Here is an 18,281-nt window from a genome sequence, read left to right as displayed (position 1 = left end):
CCATCAACTCCCTCCTCGTCAATTTCCTCCTTAGTCAGGATCGGAAGTAGTCCTGCAGGCCATGTCACTGGCATGACTGACTCTCCTATCCGGGATTCCTCTGGAGGATCCTGAATTGCTACGCCTACTGCTGCCGCTGCTGCTGTTGCTGCTGCTGGGAGTCGTTCATCATCCCAGAGAGGAAGTAGGAACACCACTACTTTTACTAAACAATTTACCCTCCAACAGTCCTTAGCGAGGAGGATGAAGTACGACAGCAGTCATCCTGAAGCAAAACGTATAACTGAGGCCTTGACTGCTATGTTGGTGTTAGACGTGCATCCGGTATCCGCCATTAGTGCAGTGGGATTTAGACAATTGAAGGAGGTAGTGTGTCCCCGGTTCCAAATCCCGTCTAGATTCCACTTCACTAGGCAGGTGATACCGAGACTGTACAGAAACGTCAGAAAAAGTGTCCTCAGTGTCCTGAAAAATGCCGTTGTACACAATGTCCACTTAAACACGGACATGTGGACAAGTGGAACAGGGCAGACTAAGGACTATATGACTGTGACAGCCCACTGGGTAGATGTATCACCTTACGCAGCAACAGCAGCAGCATCACCAGTAGAAGCATCTCAGAAACGCCAGCTCGTTACAAGGCAGGCTACGCTGTGTATCACCGGTTTCAGTAAGAGGCACACCGCCGACAACCTCTTAGAGAAACTGAGGGAAATCATCGCCCAGTGGCTTACCCCACTTAGACTCTCCTGGGGATTTGTGATATCTGACAACGCCACCAATATTGTGCGGGCATTACATCTGGGCAAATTCCAGCACGTCCCATGTTTTGCTCACACAATAAACTTGGTGGTGCAGAATTTTCTGAAAAGCGACAGGGGCGTGCAGGAGACGCTTTGGGTGGCCCGAAAAATTTCTGCCCACTTTCGCCATTCAGCGACTGTGTGCCGAAGACTGGAGCACCAGCAAACACTCTTGAACCTGCCCCGCCATCACCTGAAGCAAGAGGTTGTGACGCCGTGGAACTCAACCCTCTATATGCTTCAGAGGATGGAGGAGCAGCAAAAGGCCATGCAAGCCTATAAATCCACCTATGACATAGGCAAAGGAGGGGGTCTGCACTTGACTCAAGCACAGTGGAGAATGATTTCCGTGTTGTGCAAGGTTCTCCAGCCCTTCGAACTTGCCACACGTGAAGTCAGTTCAGACACAGCCAGCTTGAGTCAGGTCATTCCCCTCATCAGGCTTTTGCAGAAGCAGCTGGAGAAAGTGAAGGAGGAGCTAAGATGGAGCGATTCCGCTCGGCATGTGGGACTTGTGGATGAAGCCCTTCATTCGCTTTGCCAGGATTCCAGGGTGGTCAATCTGTTGAAATCAGACCACTACATTTTGGCCACCGTGCTTGATCCTAGGTTTAAAGCCTATGTGGTGTCTCTCTTTCCGGCCGACACAAGCCTGCAGAGGTGCAAAGACCTGCTGGTGAACACACTGTCAGCTGAAGCGGAACGTGACACGTCAACGGCTCCTTCTTCATTTTCTCCCGCAACTGGGGCTGCCAGGAAAAAACTTAGGTATCCTAAGCAACCCGCTGGCGGTGATGCAGGGCAGGCAGGACCAAGTTTGGACATCTGGTCCGGACTGAAGGACCTGGCAACAATTTCTGACATGTCTACTGTCACTGCATATGATACTGTCACCATTGACAGAATGGTGGAGGATTACATCGGTGACAGCATCCAAGTAGGCATGTCAGACAGTCCATACCTGTACTGGCAGGAAAAAGAGGCAATTTGGAGGCCCCTGTACAAGCTGGCTCTATTTTACCTGAGTTGCCCCCCCTCCAGTGTGTACTCCGAAAGAGTGTTTAGTGCAGCCGGGAACCTTTTCAGCGAAAGGCGTAGGAGGTTGCTTCCAACAGAATGTGGAGAAGATGATGTTCATCAAAATGAATTATCAGCTCTTCCAGGGAGACCAGCCTCCAGAAGGTACAGAGGGACCTGTGGTGGTGGATTCAAGTGGGGACGAGTTAATACTTTGTGAGGATGAGGATGTACACACTGAAGAGGGTGAGGAATCAGTGGATGAGGAGGATGAGGATATCTTGCCTCCGTAGAGCCAGTTTGTGCAGGGACACATTAATTGCCAGCTTGTTTTGTGGGGGCCCAAACGAACCAATCATTTCAGCCACAGTCGTGTGGCAGACCCTGGCGCTGAAATGATTGATTTGTTAAAGTGTGCATGTCCTGTTTATACAACATAAGGGTGGGTGGGAGGGCCCAAGGACAATTCCATCTTGCACTTCTTTTTTTTCTTTGCATTATGTACAGTTTGGGGCCTAGTTTTTCTAACTGCCATCCTGTCTGCCACTGCAGTGTCACTCCTAGATGGGTCACGTGTTTGTGCCGCCCACTCGTGTCGCTTAGCATAGTCATCCAGCTACCTCGGTGCAACCTTTTGGACATAAAAACACTATTGTGAGGTGTGAGGTGTTCAGAATAGACTGGAAATGAGTGGAAATTAAGGTTATTGAAGTTAATAATAGCATAGGAGCAGAGAAACCAACAAATTCTGTGATTTTAGCTGTTTTTATGCTTTTTTAAAAAAAAATACAGATCCAAAACACAAAACCCAGAACCCAAAACACGGAAGGGTGGTTTTGGCAAAACCAATCCAGATCCAAAACACGAAGAAAGATCCAGATCCAAAACCAAAACACAAAACACGAAAAGTGGCAAGTGCACACCCCTAATATAAACACACATATGTGTATACACAAACATTTGTATATATATTGTGGTGGTGAATAGAGGCCAAAATATGAAAATTCTGTCAATGTCCCAATATTTATGCACCTGACTGTATCTGTGTGTGTATGTATACGTGTATGTATATGTGCGTATGTATATGTGTATGTATACGTGTATGTATATGTGTGTATGTATATGTGTGTATGTATACATTTATGTATACGTGTAAGTATATGTGTGTATGTATTAGGGGTGAGCGGGTTCGGATTTCTAAAATCCGAACCCCCCCGAGCCCCCCCGATCCGAGTCCGATCCGAGTCAGGCTCGACTTTTCCCGCCTGACTCGGATCTGAAATCGAGGCAAAACGTCATCATCCCGCCTTCCGAGTCTCGCGGGTTTTGGATCCTATATAAGGTACCCGCGTCGGCGCCATTTTCTCACTCGGCTGTGGACAGTGAAGAGGGAGGGTGGGAGTTAGGGCTGTGTAGTGTAGTGTAGTGTAGTGCTGCTGTTGTCCACTACTTCAAAGTCCATAGGGGCTGGCTGTGTTGTGCTGTGCTGCTGTTGTTAATAGGGGCTGTGTCCACTACTTCAAAGTCCATAGGGGCTGGCTGGACTGTGTTGTGCAGTCAGTTCTCCATAGGGGCTGTGTCCACTCCAAAGTCTTGTGCAGTGTCCCAGTCCTAAAGGAGTGCTGTAGTGTTGTCCAGGGGGTGCTCTGTCCATCAGGGGTGCTCCCCCCAAGTGCTAAAAAAATAATATATTTTCTGTGTTTGTGAATTGTGTGCGCAGTAGCCGCACGTGCATCAACAAAGTAGTGCGAAACGTGCGCCTGTGTCATAAGTAAAGGGCCGGCTGGCTTGACCGTTAAAGGGTGCTGTAACCCCCGAAAGTACACTCCAGTCCAAACCAAAAAAAAATAATTTTCTGTGTTTGTGAATTGTGTGCGCAGTATCCGCACGTGCATCAACAAAGTAGTGCCAAGCGTGCGCCTGTGTCATAAGTAAAGGGCCGGCTGGCTTGACCGTTAAGGGTGCTGTAACCCCCGAAAGTACACTTCAGTCCAAACCCAAAAAAAAATTATTTTCTGTGTTTGTGAATTGTGTGCGCAGTAGCCGCACGTGCATCAACAAAGTAGTGCCAAGCGTGCGCCTGTGTCATAAGTAAAGGGCCGTCTGGCTTGACCGTTAAGGGTGCTGTAACCCCCGAAAGTACACTCCAGTCCAAACCAAAAAAAAAATTATTTTCTGTGTTTGTGAATTGTGTGCGCAGTAGCCGCACGTGCATCAACAAAGTAGTGCCAAGCGTGCGCCTGTGTCATAAGTAAAGGGCCGGCTGGCTTGACCGTTAAAGGGTGCTGTAACCCCCAAAGTACACTCCAGTCCAAACAAACAAAAAAATTATTTTCTGTGTTTGTGAATTGTGTGCGCAGTAGCCGCACGTGCATCAACAAAGTAGTGCCAAGCGTGCGCCTGTGTCATAAGTAAAGGGCCGGCTGGCTTGACCATTAAAGGGTGCTGTAACCCCCAAAGTACACTCCAGTCCAAACCAAAAAAAAAATTATTTTCTGTGTTTGTGAATTGTGTGCGCAGTAGCCGCACGTGCATCAACAAAGTAGTGCCAAGCGTGCGCCTGTGTCATAAGTAAAGGGCCGGCTGACTTGACCGTTAAAGGGTGCTGTAACCCCCGAAAGTACACTCCAGTCCAAACCAAAAAAAAATAATTTTCTGTGTTTGTGAATTGTGTGCGCAGTAGCCGCACGTGCATCAACAAAGTAGTGCCAAGCGTGCGCCTGTGTCATAAGTAAAGGGCCGGCTGGCTTGACCGTTAAGGGTGCTGTAACCCCCGAAAGTACACTCCAGTCCAAACCAAAAAAAAAATTATTTTCTGTGTTTGTGAATTGTGTGCGCAGTAGCCGCACGTGCATCAACAAAGTAGTGCCAAGCGTGCGCCTGTGTCATAAGTAAAGGGCCGGCTGGCTTGACCGTTAAAGGGTGCTGTAACCCCCGAAAGTACACTCCAGTCCAAACCAAAAAAAAATTATTTTCTGTGTTTGTGAATTGTGTGCGCAGTAGCCGCACGTGCATCAACAAAGTAGTGCCAAGCGTGCGCCTGTGTCATAAGTAAAGGGCCGGCTGGCTTGACCGTTAAGGGTGCTGTAACCCCCGAAAGTACACTCCAGTCCAAACCAAAAAAAAAATTATTTTCTGTGTTTGTGAATTGTGTGCGCAGTAGCCGCACGTGCATCAACAAAGTAGTGCCAAGAGTGCGCCTGTGTCATAAGTAAAGGGCCGGCTGGCTTGACCGTTAAAGGGTGCTGTAACCCCCAAAGTACACTCCAGTCCAAACCAAAAAAAAAATTATTTTCTGTGTTTAGCCGCACGTATATATCAAATCGATATAACATAAATGGAGGACCAAACTTTCTCCGATAAAAATAAAATAGAGAAAGATCAAGAACCACTTCCTCCTAGTGCTGAAGCTGCTGCCACTAGTCATGACATAGACGATAACATGCCATCAACGTCGTCTGCCAAGGCCGATGCCCAATGTCATAGTAGAGGGCACATACAATCCCAAATGGCAAAGTTCAGGAAAATGACCTTGAAAAAGACATTTAAATCAGCTGAAGAGAAACGTAAACTTGCCAATATGCCATTTACGACACGGAGTGGCAAGGAACGGCTAAGGTCGATCCCTAGTATGTTCATGACTAGTGGTTCAGCTTCACATGATGATGGAAGCCCTCCTCCCACTAAAAAAATCAAAAGAGTTAAGCTGGCAAAAGCACAGCGAAGAACTGTGCTTTCTAAGAAGATATCACAAATCCCCAAGGAGAGTCCAAGTGTGGTGGTGGTTGCGATGCCTGACCTTCCCAGCACTGGACGGGAAGAGGTGGCTCTTTCCACCATTTGCACGCCCCCTGCAAGTGCTGAAAGGAGCACCCACAGTCCACTTGCTGATATGCAAATTGAAGATGTCACTGTTGAAGTACAACAGGATGAGGATACTGGTGTAGCTGGCGCTGAGGAGGAAGTTGGCGAGGAGGATTCTGATGGTGATGTGGTTTGTTTAAATCAAGCTCCGGGGGAGACAGTTGTTGTCCGTGGGATGAAAAAGCCCATCACGGTCATGCCTGGGCAGAAAACCAAACATTCCACCTCTTTGGTCTGGCAATATTTCTATCCAAATCCGGACAACAACTGTCTTGCCATATGTACCATATGTAAAGGTGAAATAAGTAGGGGTAGGGACGTCAACCACCTAGGAACATCCTCCCTTATACGGCACCTGCAGCGCGTTCATAAAAAGTTACTGTCAAGTTCAGAAACTTTGGCTAAGACCGTAAGCAGTCCAGGGACACCTAAATCCCGTTGTCCAGTTGCATCCAAGCGCCTGCAAACCACACCGTCAACTCCCTCCTCATCAATTTCCTCCTTAGTCAGGATCGGAAGTAGTCCTGCAGGCCATGTCACTGGCATGACTGACTCTCCTATCCGGGATTCCTCTGGAGGATCCTGCATTGCTACGCCTACTGCTGCCGCTGCTGCTGTTGCTGCTGCTGGGAGTCGTTCATCATCCCAGAGAGGAAGTAGGAACACCACTACTTTTACTAAACAATTGACCCTCAAACAGTCCTTAGCGAGGAGGATGAAGTACGACAGCAGTCATCCTGAAGCAAAACGTATAACTGAGGCCTTGACTGCTATGTTGGTGTTAGACGTGCGTCCGGTATCCGCCATTAGTGCAGTGGGATTTAGACAATTGATGGAGGTAGTGTGTCCCCGGTTCCAAATCCCGTCTAGATTCCACTTCACTAGGCAGGCGATACCGAGACTGTACAGAAACGTCAGAAAAAGTGTCCTCAGTGTCCTGAAAAATGCCGTTGTACACAATGTCCACTTAACCACGGACATGTGGACAAGTGGAACAGGGCAGACTAAGGACTATATGACTGTGACAGCCCACTGGGTAGATGTATCACCTTACGCAGCAACAGCAGCAGCGTCACCAGTAGCAGCATCTCAGAAACGCCAGCTCGTTACAAGGCAGGCTACGCTGTGTATCACCGGTTTCAGTAAGAGGCACACCGCCGACAACCTCTTAGAGAAACTGAGGGAAATCATCGCCCAGTGGCTTACCCCACTTAGACTCTCCTGGGGATTTGTGATATCTGACAACGCCACCAATATTGTGCGGGCATTACATCTGGGCAAATTCCAGCACGTCCCATGTTTTGCTCACACAATAAACTTGGTGGTGCAGAATTTTCTGAAAAGCGACAGGGGCATGCAGGAGACACTTTGGGTGGCCCGAAAAATTTCTGGCCACTTTCGCCATTCAGCGACTGCGTGCCGAAGCAAGGAGCACCAGCAAACACTCTTGAACCTGCCCCGCCATCACCTGAAGCAAGAGGTTGTGACGCGGTGGAACTCAACCCTCTATATGCTTCAGAGGATGGAGGAGCAGCAAAAGGCCATACAAGCCTATACATCCACCTATGACATAGGCAAAGGAGGGGGTATGCACCTGACTCAAGCGCAGTGGAGAATGATTTCCGTGTTGTGCAAGGTTCTCCAGCCCTTCGAACTTGCCACACGTGAAGTCAGTTCAGACACAGCCAGCTTGAGTCAGGTCATTCCCCTCATCAGGCTTTTGCAGAAGCAGCTGGAGAAAGTGAAGGAGGAGCTAAGACGGAGCGATTCCGCTCGGCATGTGGGACTTGTGGATGAAGCCCTTCATTCGCTTTGCCAGGATTCCAGGGTGGTCAATCTGTTGAAATCAGACCACTACATTTTGGCCACCGTGCTTGATCCTAGGTTTAAAGCCTATGTGGTGTCTCTCTTTCCAGCTGACACAAGCCAGCAGATGTGCAAAGACCTGCTGGTGAACACACTGTCAGCTGAAGCGGAACGTGACACGTCAACGGCTCCTTCTTCATTTTCTCCCGCAACTGGGGCTGCCAGGAAAAAACTTAGGTATCCTAAGCAACCCGCTGGCGGTGATGCAGGGCAGGCAGGACCAAGTTTGGACATCTGGTCCGGACTGAAGGACCTGGCAACAATTTCTGACATGTCTACTGTCACTGCATATGATACTGTCACCATTGAAAGAATGGTGGAGGATTACATCGGTGACAGCATCCAAGTAGGCATGTCAGACAGTCCATACCTGTACTGGCAGGAAAAAGAGGCAATTTGGAGGCCCCTGTACAAGCTGGCTCTATTTTACCTGAGTTGCCCCCCCTCCAGTGTGTACTCCGAAAGAGTGTTTAGTGCAGCCGGGAACCTTGTCAGCGAAAGGCGTAGGAGGTTGCTTCCACAGAATGTGGAGAAGATGATGTTCATCAAAATGAATTATCAGCTCTTCCAGGGAGACCAGCCTCCAGAAGGTACAGAGGGACCTGTGGTGGTGGATTCAAGTGGGGACGAGTTAATACTTTGTGAGGATGAGGATGTACACACTGAAGAGGGTGAGGAATCGGTGGATGAGGAGGATGAGGATGACATCTTGCCTCCGTAGAGCCAGTTTGTGCAGGGACACATTAATTGCCAGCTTGTTTTGTGGGGGCCCAAACGAACCAATCATTTCAGCCACAGTTGTGTGGCAGACCCTGGCGCTGAAATGATTGATTTGTTAAAGTGTGCATGTCCTGTTTATACAACATAAGGGTGGGTGGGAGGGCCCAAGGACAATTCCATCTTGCATTTCTTTTTTTTCTTTGCATTATGTACAGTTTGGGGCCTAGTTTTTCTAACTGCCATCCTGTCTGCCACTGCAGTGTCACTCCTAGATGGGTCACGTGTTTGTGCCGCCCACTCGTGTCGCTTAGCATATTCATCCAGCTACCTCGGTGCAACCTTTTGGACATAAAAACACTATTGTGAGGCGTGAGGTGTTCAGAATAGACTGGAAATGAGTGGAAATTAAGGTTATTGAGGTTAATAATAGCATAGGAGCAGAGAAACCAACAAATTCTGTGATTTTAGCTGTTTTTATGCTTTTTTCCCAAAAAATACAGATCCAAAACACAAAACCCAGAACCCAAAACACGGAAGGGTGGTTTTGGCAAAACCAATCCAGATCCAAAACACGAAGAAAGATCCAGATCCAAAACCAAAACACAAAACACGAAAAGTGGCCGGTGCACACCCCTAGTATGTATATGTGTAAGTATATGTGTGTATGTATATGTGTATGTATGTGTGTGTATATGTGTATGTATATGTGTGTATAGGTATATGTGTATGTATATGTGTGTATGTATATGTGTGTATGTATATGTGTGTGTATATGTGTGTATGTATATGTGTATGTATGTGTGTATATATGTGTGTATGTATGTGTGTATATGTGTGTATGTATATGTGTATGTATATGTGTATGTATACATGTATGTATATGTGTGTATGTATATGTGTGTGTATGTGTATGTGTGTATGTATATGTGTATATGTGTGTGTATGTGTATGTATATGTGTGTGTATATGTGTGTGTATGTATATGTGTATGTATATGTGTGTGTATATATGTGTGTGTATTTATGTATGTATATGTGTATGTATATGTGTGTATGTATATGTGTGTATGTATATGTGTATGTGTGTATGTATATGTGCATATGTATATGTGTATTTATATGTGTGTATGTATGTGTGTGTATGTATACGTGTATGTATATGTGTGTATGTATATGTGTGTATGTATATGTGTGTGTATGTATATGTGTATGTATATGTGTGTATGTATACATGTATGTATACGTGTATGTATATGTGTGTATGTATATGTGTGTATGTATATGTGTGTGTATATGTCAATGTATATGTGTGTATGTATATGTGTGTGTATATGTGTTTGTATGTATATGTATATGTGTGTATATGTGTGTGTGTATATGTGTATGTATATGTGTGTATGTATATGTGCGTATGTATATATGTATGTATACGTCTATGTATATGTGTATGTATATGTGTGTATGTATACGTGTATGTATATGTGTATGTATATGTGTGTATGTATATGTGTGTGTATATGTGTGTGTATATGTGTATGTATGTATACGTGTGTATACATGTATGTATATGTGTGTGTACATGTGTGTATATGTGTATGTATATGTGTGTGTATATGTGTATGTATATGTGTGTGTATATGTGTATGTATATGTGTGTATGTATACGTGTATGTATATGTGTATGTATATGTGTGTATGTATATGTGTGTGTATATGTGTGTGTATATGTGTATGTATGTATACGTGTGTATACATGTATGTATATGTGTGTGTACATGTGTGTATATGTGTATGTATATGTGTGTGTATATGTGTATGTATATGTGTGTATATGTGTGTGTATGTGTATATGTGTATGTATATGTGTGTATGTATATGTGTGTGTATATGTGTATGTATATGTGTGTATGTATATGTGTGTGTGTATATATGTGTGTATGTATATATATGTGTGTGTGTATATATGTGTGTATGTGTGAGTATGCAGTTTTTGCGAAACTGTTTTTTTGTCGCTTTTATAAGTGGAAATAGAAGATCTGAGTTAGACCTAGAACCTTGGTCAGTGTGAACCCTGTGTTTTATTACACAACTGCTATGGGATCGGTATAAATGACCGCCAGACCTAAATCCGGCGGTTCAAATCCCGACGCCACAAGACCGACACCACTGAAAATCCCGATCAGTAAGTATGGTAACTGTCCCTAATCTTCTTCCCCCCTAACCCTAATCCTTCCTTAGGGGTGCCTAAACCTGAACCCCCCTAAGTGCCTAACCCTAACCCCTCCCTAAGTGCCTAACCCTAAACCCCCCTAAGTGCCAAACCCTAACCCCCCCTAAGTGCCTAACTCCCCCCTAAGTGCCCAAACCTAAACCCCCCTAAGTGCCTAACCCTAACCCCTCCCTAAGTGCCTAACCCCCCCTAAGTGCCTAACTCCCCCCTAAGTGCCCAAACCTAACCCCCCCCTTCCCCGCCGCCTTAACCTAAGTCTCCCGGGGGGGTGCCTAACCCTAACCTCCCCCTGGGGGTGCCTAACCCTACCCCCCCTTCCCACCCTAAGTCCCCCCCAGGAGCCCTAACCTAACTTTCCCCCCGCAGCTGTCCGCACCCGCCGCCCGGCTTACATTCGTTCGGTATGCCGGGCGTCGGGCTCCTGGCATAGGGATAATAATAGGCATTGTGATTTTGACGCCTATCATTTGTCCCCTGTCGGGATTACACAGTTGGGAAGCCGGTGGTCGAAATTTCGACCGTCGGCTTCCTGACTGCATCCCACTGCTACAGTGCACCAATGTCTCATATCAACATGCTCCACTTGGTTACACATTTACAGGGTATAATGATTAGTGAAAGTCCCAGTTATTATCTCTTGTTTTTCTCCTCTACCAAATGATCTTTAACCATGTACTGTAATTCTCTCTTCTACCTGTGTAATATCTCTGGGCCTGATTCAGAGCCGCTCGTAAGCGGCCGCTCGTTCGTTCCGAGCGATGTTCGCCCAACTGCGCATGTGTACGGATTGTAATACGCATGCGCGAACCAGTCAGTGCGGCCGAAAATCGTGTGCTTGCTAAATAGCGAATGCCTGCTATTTTGAGTGACAGAGTGAGGCGTTTGTGGTGGTAACAGGGGAAGGTGCTTGAAAACGGGGAGTGGAGATCCAAACGCAGGCGTGCCTAAAGGTCAAAACGGGCATTTTAGGGGTGTGCATAATTAATAAAGCAGTTTCATCGACCACGTCACTTGGTTGTTTTATAGTCAGAACTGCTCGCATGATTGTGGTAGGAAAAACCAACCACAAGAATATTGATCAGTTCATACGCCGTCCGATGTACTCGATTAATCTAATAAATAGCGGACATGTCGTATGATGCGAGCGGCCAGAGGGTGTTTTTTTCAAAATTACGTTCGCATGTTTTGTTCGCTCGTTCAGACATAGAGGCGTGAACAGACCGCAAAGAGCGAACGGTTAATTTAAATAGCCAGCCCCTTTTTCTGGACGAGCAAGCGCAAATAGGCCCTCTGTCTGTTCCTGAGCTGTACTCCCAGGTGTCAGGATACCAGTGTCCTGTCATTCTCTCTTCTACCTGTGTAATATCTCTGTCTGTTCCTGAGCTGTACTCCCAGGTGTTAGGATACCAGTGTCCTGTCATTCTCTCTTCTACCTGTGTAATATCTCTGTCTGTTCCTGAGCTGTACTCCCAGGTGTTAGGATACCAGTGTTCTGTCATTCTCTCTTCTGCCTGTGTACTATCTCTGTCTGTTCCTGAGCTGTACTCCCAGGTGTTAGGATACCAGTGTCCTGTCATTCTCTCTTCTGCCTGTGTAATATCTCTGTCTGTTCCTGAGCTGTACTCCCTGGTGTCAGGATACCAGTGTCCTGTCATTCTCTCTTCTACCTGTGTAATATCTCTGTCTGTTCCTGAGCTGTACTCCCAGGTGTTAGGATACCAGTGTTCTGTCATTCTCTCTTCTACCTGTGTAATATCTCTGTCTGTTCCTGAGCTGTACTCCAAGGTGTTAGGATACCAGTGTCCTGTCATTCTCTCTTCTGCCTGTGTAATATCTCTGTCTGTTCCTGAGCTGTACTCCCAGGTGTTAGGATACCAGTGTTCTGTCATTCTCTCTTCTACCTGTGTAATATCTCTGTCTGTTCCTGAGCTGTACTCCCAGGTGTTAGGATACCAGTGTTCTGTCATTCTCTCTTCTACCTGTGTACTATCTCTGTCTGTTCCTGAGCTGTACTCCCAGGTGTTAGGATACCAGTGTCCTGTCATTCTCTCTTCTGCCTGTGTACTATCTCTGTCTGTTCCTGAGCTGTACTCCCAGGTGTTAGGATACCAGTGTCCAGTCATTCTCTCTTCTGCCTGTGTAATATCTCTGTCTGTTCCTGAGCTGTACTCCCAGGTGTCAGGATACCAGTGTTCTGTCATTCCAAAGGTCTCAGGGCCTGATTTAGATATGGATGGTATCACACAGCTGCAGGATAGTGCAGGAAAGCAGCTGCGCAATACTGTCCAACTATAATGCAAATGCAGCAGGAGGTGACTGTAGAAACTTGGACGCACTGGTTGCTGTCTTGGCAGGATGCACAAGCCGAACCTTACCCAGCCTGGCTAACTCCTGGCGACTTGTGAGGCCAGAAATCTGCATTCTATGATGCAGATCCTCCCCCCATTTCCAGGAATGCAGCCCGCTGCCGCCCCCTCCCCAAACGTCTGCAGCATGTTAGTTATTGCAGGACTCAATCTGCGCATTTTCAGACCCCCAACAATCAATGATGTACTATCGAGTTTACATACATCTCTAAATCAGGCCCTCATTAGCCAGCATATATCCCAATACAGTCAGCCCCAGCGGAATCTATATCGCAAAGGATTGAGTTCCCACTAGGGTAAAGGTGCGTATCCACTACTAGATATACAAATGAGAGCACGATTACGACATTGCTCTCGTTTGTATAGCTAGTGATGTGCCTACTGTGGAAGCTGGATAATTGGCTGAGACAGAGGGGGTCATTCAGACCCAATCGCGAGCGGCAGTACGCTCGCAAGTGGGTCGATGTTCCCTACTGCGCATGCGCACGACGGAGGGAGCTCCGTCGTGCGCATGCGCGAGACCCGGCGAGCGACGGGCTTTCCATCGCTCCGGGTCTTGCACCAAAGGGGGCGTGCTGTCGATGTTGATTGACAGCACGCCCCCTTTGGTGGGCTTGCCGGGGGCGTGCCTGCCAGACGGAGGCGTTCCCATGGGAACGCCTACCGTCTGAAGCCGGCCCCACTGACATCAATAGAGCCAAAATCACTCCTGGCCTTGCAGCTGGGAAACCCGACCGCAGGGTTTCCCTCGCAAGTCCGATGGTCGCGATGGTCAAGACCATCGCGACCATCTTTTTGCACGCTCGTATATGCTGTGGGTGGTGACCCACAGCTATACGAGCATCCAGGAGGACGCTCCATTTTAATGGAGGAGGGCCCTGATTCAGAGCGAGCGCTCTGGTCAGAGCGTCCGGCTCTGAATCAGGGCCAGAATCAGTTTTAAAATTAGATCGGAGTGACGCCATCTTGCGAATTGCGACAAGACTCCATCTTAGAAATAGGTCACACAGCGCCATTTTGTCAAAACCACATAGTACACAAAACACAACGCTAAATTGCTAATAAGTAGCACGGCCAGCTTTTTAACAATCTTCCCCAAACACATACCGACAGTGTCTGACATAAATAAAAATGACTTTCCAACACATTAAAATCACCACAGACTTAAATATGAACAGCGCAAAATAGTAGCAAATTAAACAGTGCACAACGCAAAATAGCTAATTATTAGCACGATCAGCTTATTAACGATCCCTACACAACCAATACCGACCTTTCCAGCTTAGTGCAGCTCGCTAAGTACCCCACAGACCCCCAGACGCACAACGCTATTTAGTGTCGTTCTCCCTTGCATACATACACTTAAAGCAATAGTTCCGTAGCGCAAAAGGGTTATTATTACATGATTCATTCGCAATGCCAACGTGTAAATAAATGACTGTTTTCTACAACTAAGGTTTAGTACATAGGGCCCCATTTACAAATGAAGGGAAATACCAGCGGCAATTTTCGTTTAGTATCACTGTGATACAAACCAAAATTCCACAGGTATTTAGTAGTACTTACCCCTCCGGCGAGGTCCCGCGAAGTCGAAGTCCTCGACGAGGTCCTCTGCTGGGCTGCTGGCAGCCTAACGCTGCCAGCGACGGGGCTTCAGGGTCATGCGCATGCGCGACGGTCCGTCTGCGCATGTGCATGACAGGGAGAAGCGGCAGTGCCTGGAAGGCTTCGTTGAAGCCGGAAAGGCACCGCCGGGTCTCCATTGCCGGCAATGGGGCCCGCATCGCTCTCGCCATCTTTTAGATGGCAAGAGCAATGCTGTGCAAACAGCGGTAATCTAAGATTACCGCTGTTTACTAAATACAGCAAAATGGTATAACCCCTTTAGCGAGCGCTAAAGGGGTTATACTTCGTTTGTAAATGGAGCCCTTGATAAGTAAACCGTGTTTAGTGTCATACTGATCTACTCTGTCTCAACAGCTTTCCGGTATCATCGGTGAAAAGATCGCAACATGCAGTCTCAACTTATGGACTGTAGAGAGTTAAAACGCTAAAATGTACTGTGTAATGTTAGCAGCTTAGATTTGCATGCAGGGGGAAAAGGAGACAAAGGGAGGTTGGAGACCGTTTGTATTAGGGATGTGCAGGCTCGGATAGGTTCGAGTTTGCACGTGGAGTTCGGATTTTTCCCTCCAAAAAAACGGAACTCAGAAAGAGGCAAAACGTCATCTTACATGGACGAACATCATCATTCCTGGACAAAAGTCCAGGAATGATGATGTTCGTCCATGTAAGATGACGTTTTGCCTCTTTCTGAGTTCCGTTTTTTTGGAGGGAAAAATCCGAACTCCACGTGCAAACTCGAACCTATCCGAGCCTGCACATCCCTAGTTTGTATCCATTTGAAATTGTCCAATAAATGATCCTGTAACCAAGACAACTTTAAGAAGAACCAATGGAATCATGACAAACTTACCTATTGTATTCCCAATCCCTGCAATGGTATAAATGTGCGCACAGAGGGCCTGATTCAGAGCCGGACGCTCTGAACGAGCACCCGCTCTGAATCAGGGCTTTTTTCTTTTGTTGTTGCGGCCTCTGGGACGCTCGCATAGCTGTGGGTTACCACCCACAGCTTATGCGAGCGTCCATGATGATGGTCGCGATGGTCAAGACCATAGCAACCATCGGGCTTGCGACGAGACCCTTGCGGTAGGGTCTCGTTGCCGCAAGCCCTGGAGTGCTTTTGGCTCTATCAGAGCCAAAATCACTCCCACTGACATCACTAGTGATGTCAGTGGGGCCGGCCCCAGACGATAGGCGTTCCCATGGGAACGCCTCCGTCTGGGCAGCCATGCCCCCGGCACGCCCACCAAAGGGGGCGTGCTGTCACTCAACATCGACAGCACGCCCCCTTTGGTGCGAGACCCGGAGCGACGGCTTGCCCGTCGCAATCCGGGTCTCGCGCATGCGCTCAACGGAGCCGGCTCCGTTGTGTGCATGCGCACTGGGCAACCATCAACCCACTTGCGAGCGGGTCTGAATTGGGCCCAGACTTCAATCTGGAGTCTTCATGCTGATGCTGTTGATGGAGGTTTCTTATGGATGCCGGTAACTGGTCCCAGCACGCGTGCATATGTATAACTGTACCTTGGGTCTGTATAATTTCTTAGCGCTAAATTGTCTTTAGATCACAGCGTGTAACCTACTGTTTTTATGTTGAATATTACACTTTGTGCGTTGGAAACACTTTTCAATGTCTGAAGGTTTTTATTTTACTGTATGACTGCGTACGCAAATAGCGTCTACCTAGAAGGTATAGGCAGGAGCGTATAAAGGTTTAGAAAGGTATAGATTGTTCAGAGGTTTAAAGTCAGTATTGTTACTACACTGTACGTTCACTCGTTCAGTCCAGGCACATCTATCATCCCCGCACATGCTGAACCTGATGGGACCCTCAGGTTGACCAGCATGTACGGGCGATGATAGATGTCGGAAGTGACCAGCGTGTACGCGCATCGCTGGTTGCTTCCGACCAAAACATGCCCGATGCATGCGCGCTTTGAAAGCGATTGCACGATAACGACATCGTTATCATGCAATCGCTTGCTAAAATCGCCTAAGGGATACCCCCCTTAAGTCCCTACAAGAATATATCATTATAAATGCCAATTAGGGAACTTCAAAAATAGATTCTGGGACCACACTGGGTGCCCGAACCCACAAGATGTGAACCTCAACACTATACAACACTGAATGCATTTATAATTGTCTTCATGCCCAATAAAGTAGGATTGGGAAAAATGGTGTTTGGTGTTTACATCACAAAATTACCGTGTAATGCCAGTTAATGCCGTGTAATGCCATGTAATGCCAGGTAATGCTGTGTAATGCCAGGTGATGCTATATAATGCTATGTAAGGCCAGGTAATGATGTGTAATGCCGTGTACTGCCATGTAATGCCGTGCAATGCTGTGTAATGCCAGGTAATGCCGTGTAATGCCAGGTGATGCTGTATAATGCCATGTAATGCCAGGTAATGCTGGGTAATGCCAGGTAATGCCGTGTAATTCCAGGTGATGCCGTATAATGCCATGTAATGCCAGGTAATGCTGTGTAATGCTAGGTAATGCCGTGTAATGCCAGGTGATGCCGTATAATGCCATGTAATGCCAGGTAATGCTGGGTAATGACGTGTAATGCCATGTAATGCCGTGTAATACTGTGTAATGCCAGGTAATGCCGTGTAATGCCAGGTGAGGCCGTGTAATGCCATGTAATGCAGTGTAATGCCAGGTAATGCCGTGTAATGCCAGGTGATGCCGTATAATGCCATGTAATGCCAGGTAATGCTGGGTAATGCCGTGTAATGCCATGTAATGCCGTGTAATGCTGTGTAATGCCAGGTAATGCCGTGTAATGCCAGGTAATGCCAGGTGAGGCCGTGTAATGCCATGTAATGCCGTGTAATGCCAGGTAATGCCGTGTAATTGCAGGTGATGCCGTATAATGCCATGTAATGCCAGGTAATGATGTGTAATGCCGTGTAATGCCATGTAATGACGTGTAATGCTGTGTAATGCCGTGTAATGCTGTGTAATGCCAGGTAATGCCGTGTGATGCCAGGTAATGCTGGGTAATGCCGTGTAATGCCGTGTAATGCCAGGTAATGCTGGTTAATGCTGTGTAATGGCAGGTAATGCTGGGTAATGCCGTGTAATGGCAAGTAATGCTGGGTAATGCCGTGTAATGGCAAGTAATGCTGGGTAATGCCGTGTAATGGCAGGTAATGCTGGGTAATGCCGTGTAATGCCAGCAGGTAATGCCGTATAATGCCGTGTAATGCTGGGTAATGCCAGGTGATGCTGGGTAATGCCATGTAATGCCATGTAATGTTGTGTAATGCCAGGTAATGCCGTATAATGCCAGGATTAGACAATACAACAGATGAAGTGTGAATGTTGATTGTTTAGATTAGGATAGAAAACAATCTCTGTCCACAGAGAGACCTGCGGCAGGGGACGATCACAGAACTAAGCTACTCCCTACAGTTACTACCTACCTATTAACATTATATACAGTACAGACATTATTTACTCCTAACAAAACTCACCTCTCACAGTATCTGCGTTATTTTCTGCCATTGTTCTCGGACTCGGTTTCCTGACTTCTCAGCTGCTTTGTGTTTAGTTCTGTTACTGATCTGTAGTTTCTGTTTCACTTTCCTATATCCTGGGTTCTCTGTGATATAATCAGAGCTGCTGCTGTATGTGGGCAGCTCACTAGTGACATGAGATCGGCCCCAGTCTGTTATACAGGGAGCAGATTCTAAGTTACCACTTTGTGGAGAATCTAAGTAAAGAGTAACATGTTAAGTGAATAAAGGGGGCATTTATCAAAGACTGGAGAGAGATA

The 18,281-nt window shown here is 47.0% G+C and overlaps 1 protein-coding gene across 1 annotated transcript in view; it reads right to left on the bottom strand.

Moving 5' to 3' along the window:
- LOC148481849 (uncharacterized) overlaps positions 1–18,052 on the bottom strand; it is a 99,569-nt gene extending 81,517 nt beyond the window's left edge. Inside the window, exon 1 of the mRNA XM_088452918.1 lies at positions 17,980–18,052. Coding sequence (XP_088309044.1) covers positions 17,980–18,010 — 31 coding nt within the window. The 5' untranslated portion in view covers positions 18,011–18,052. The remainder of the gene's footprint in view (positions 1–17,979) is intronic.
- Between the last annotated feature and the right edge of the window lie 229 nt (positions 18,053–18,281).

This window comes from Taudactylus pleione, unplaced genomic scaffold (genome assembly GCF_031769625.1).
Source record: "Taudactylus pleione unplaced genomic scaffold, aTauple2 ptg000559l, whole genome shotgun sequence".
NCBI lineage: Eukaryota > Metazoa > Chordata > Amphibia > Anura > Myobatrachidae > Taudactylus > Taudactylus pleione.
This window is presented reverse-complemented; position numbering and strand designations above follow the sequence as displayed.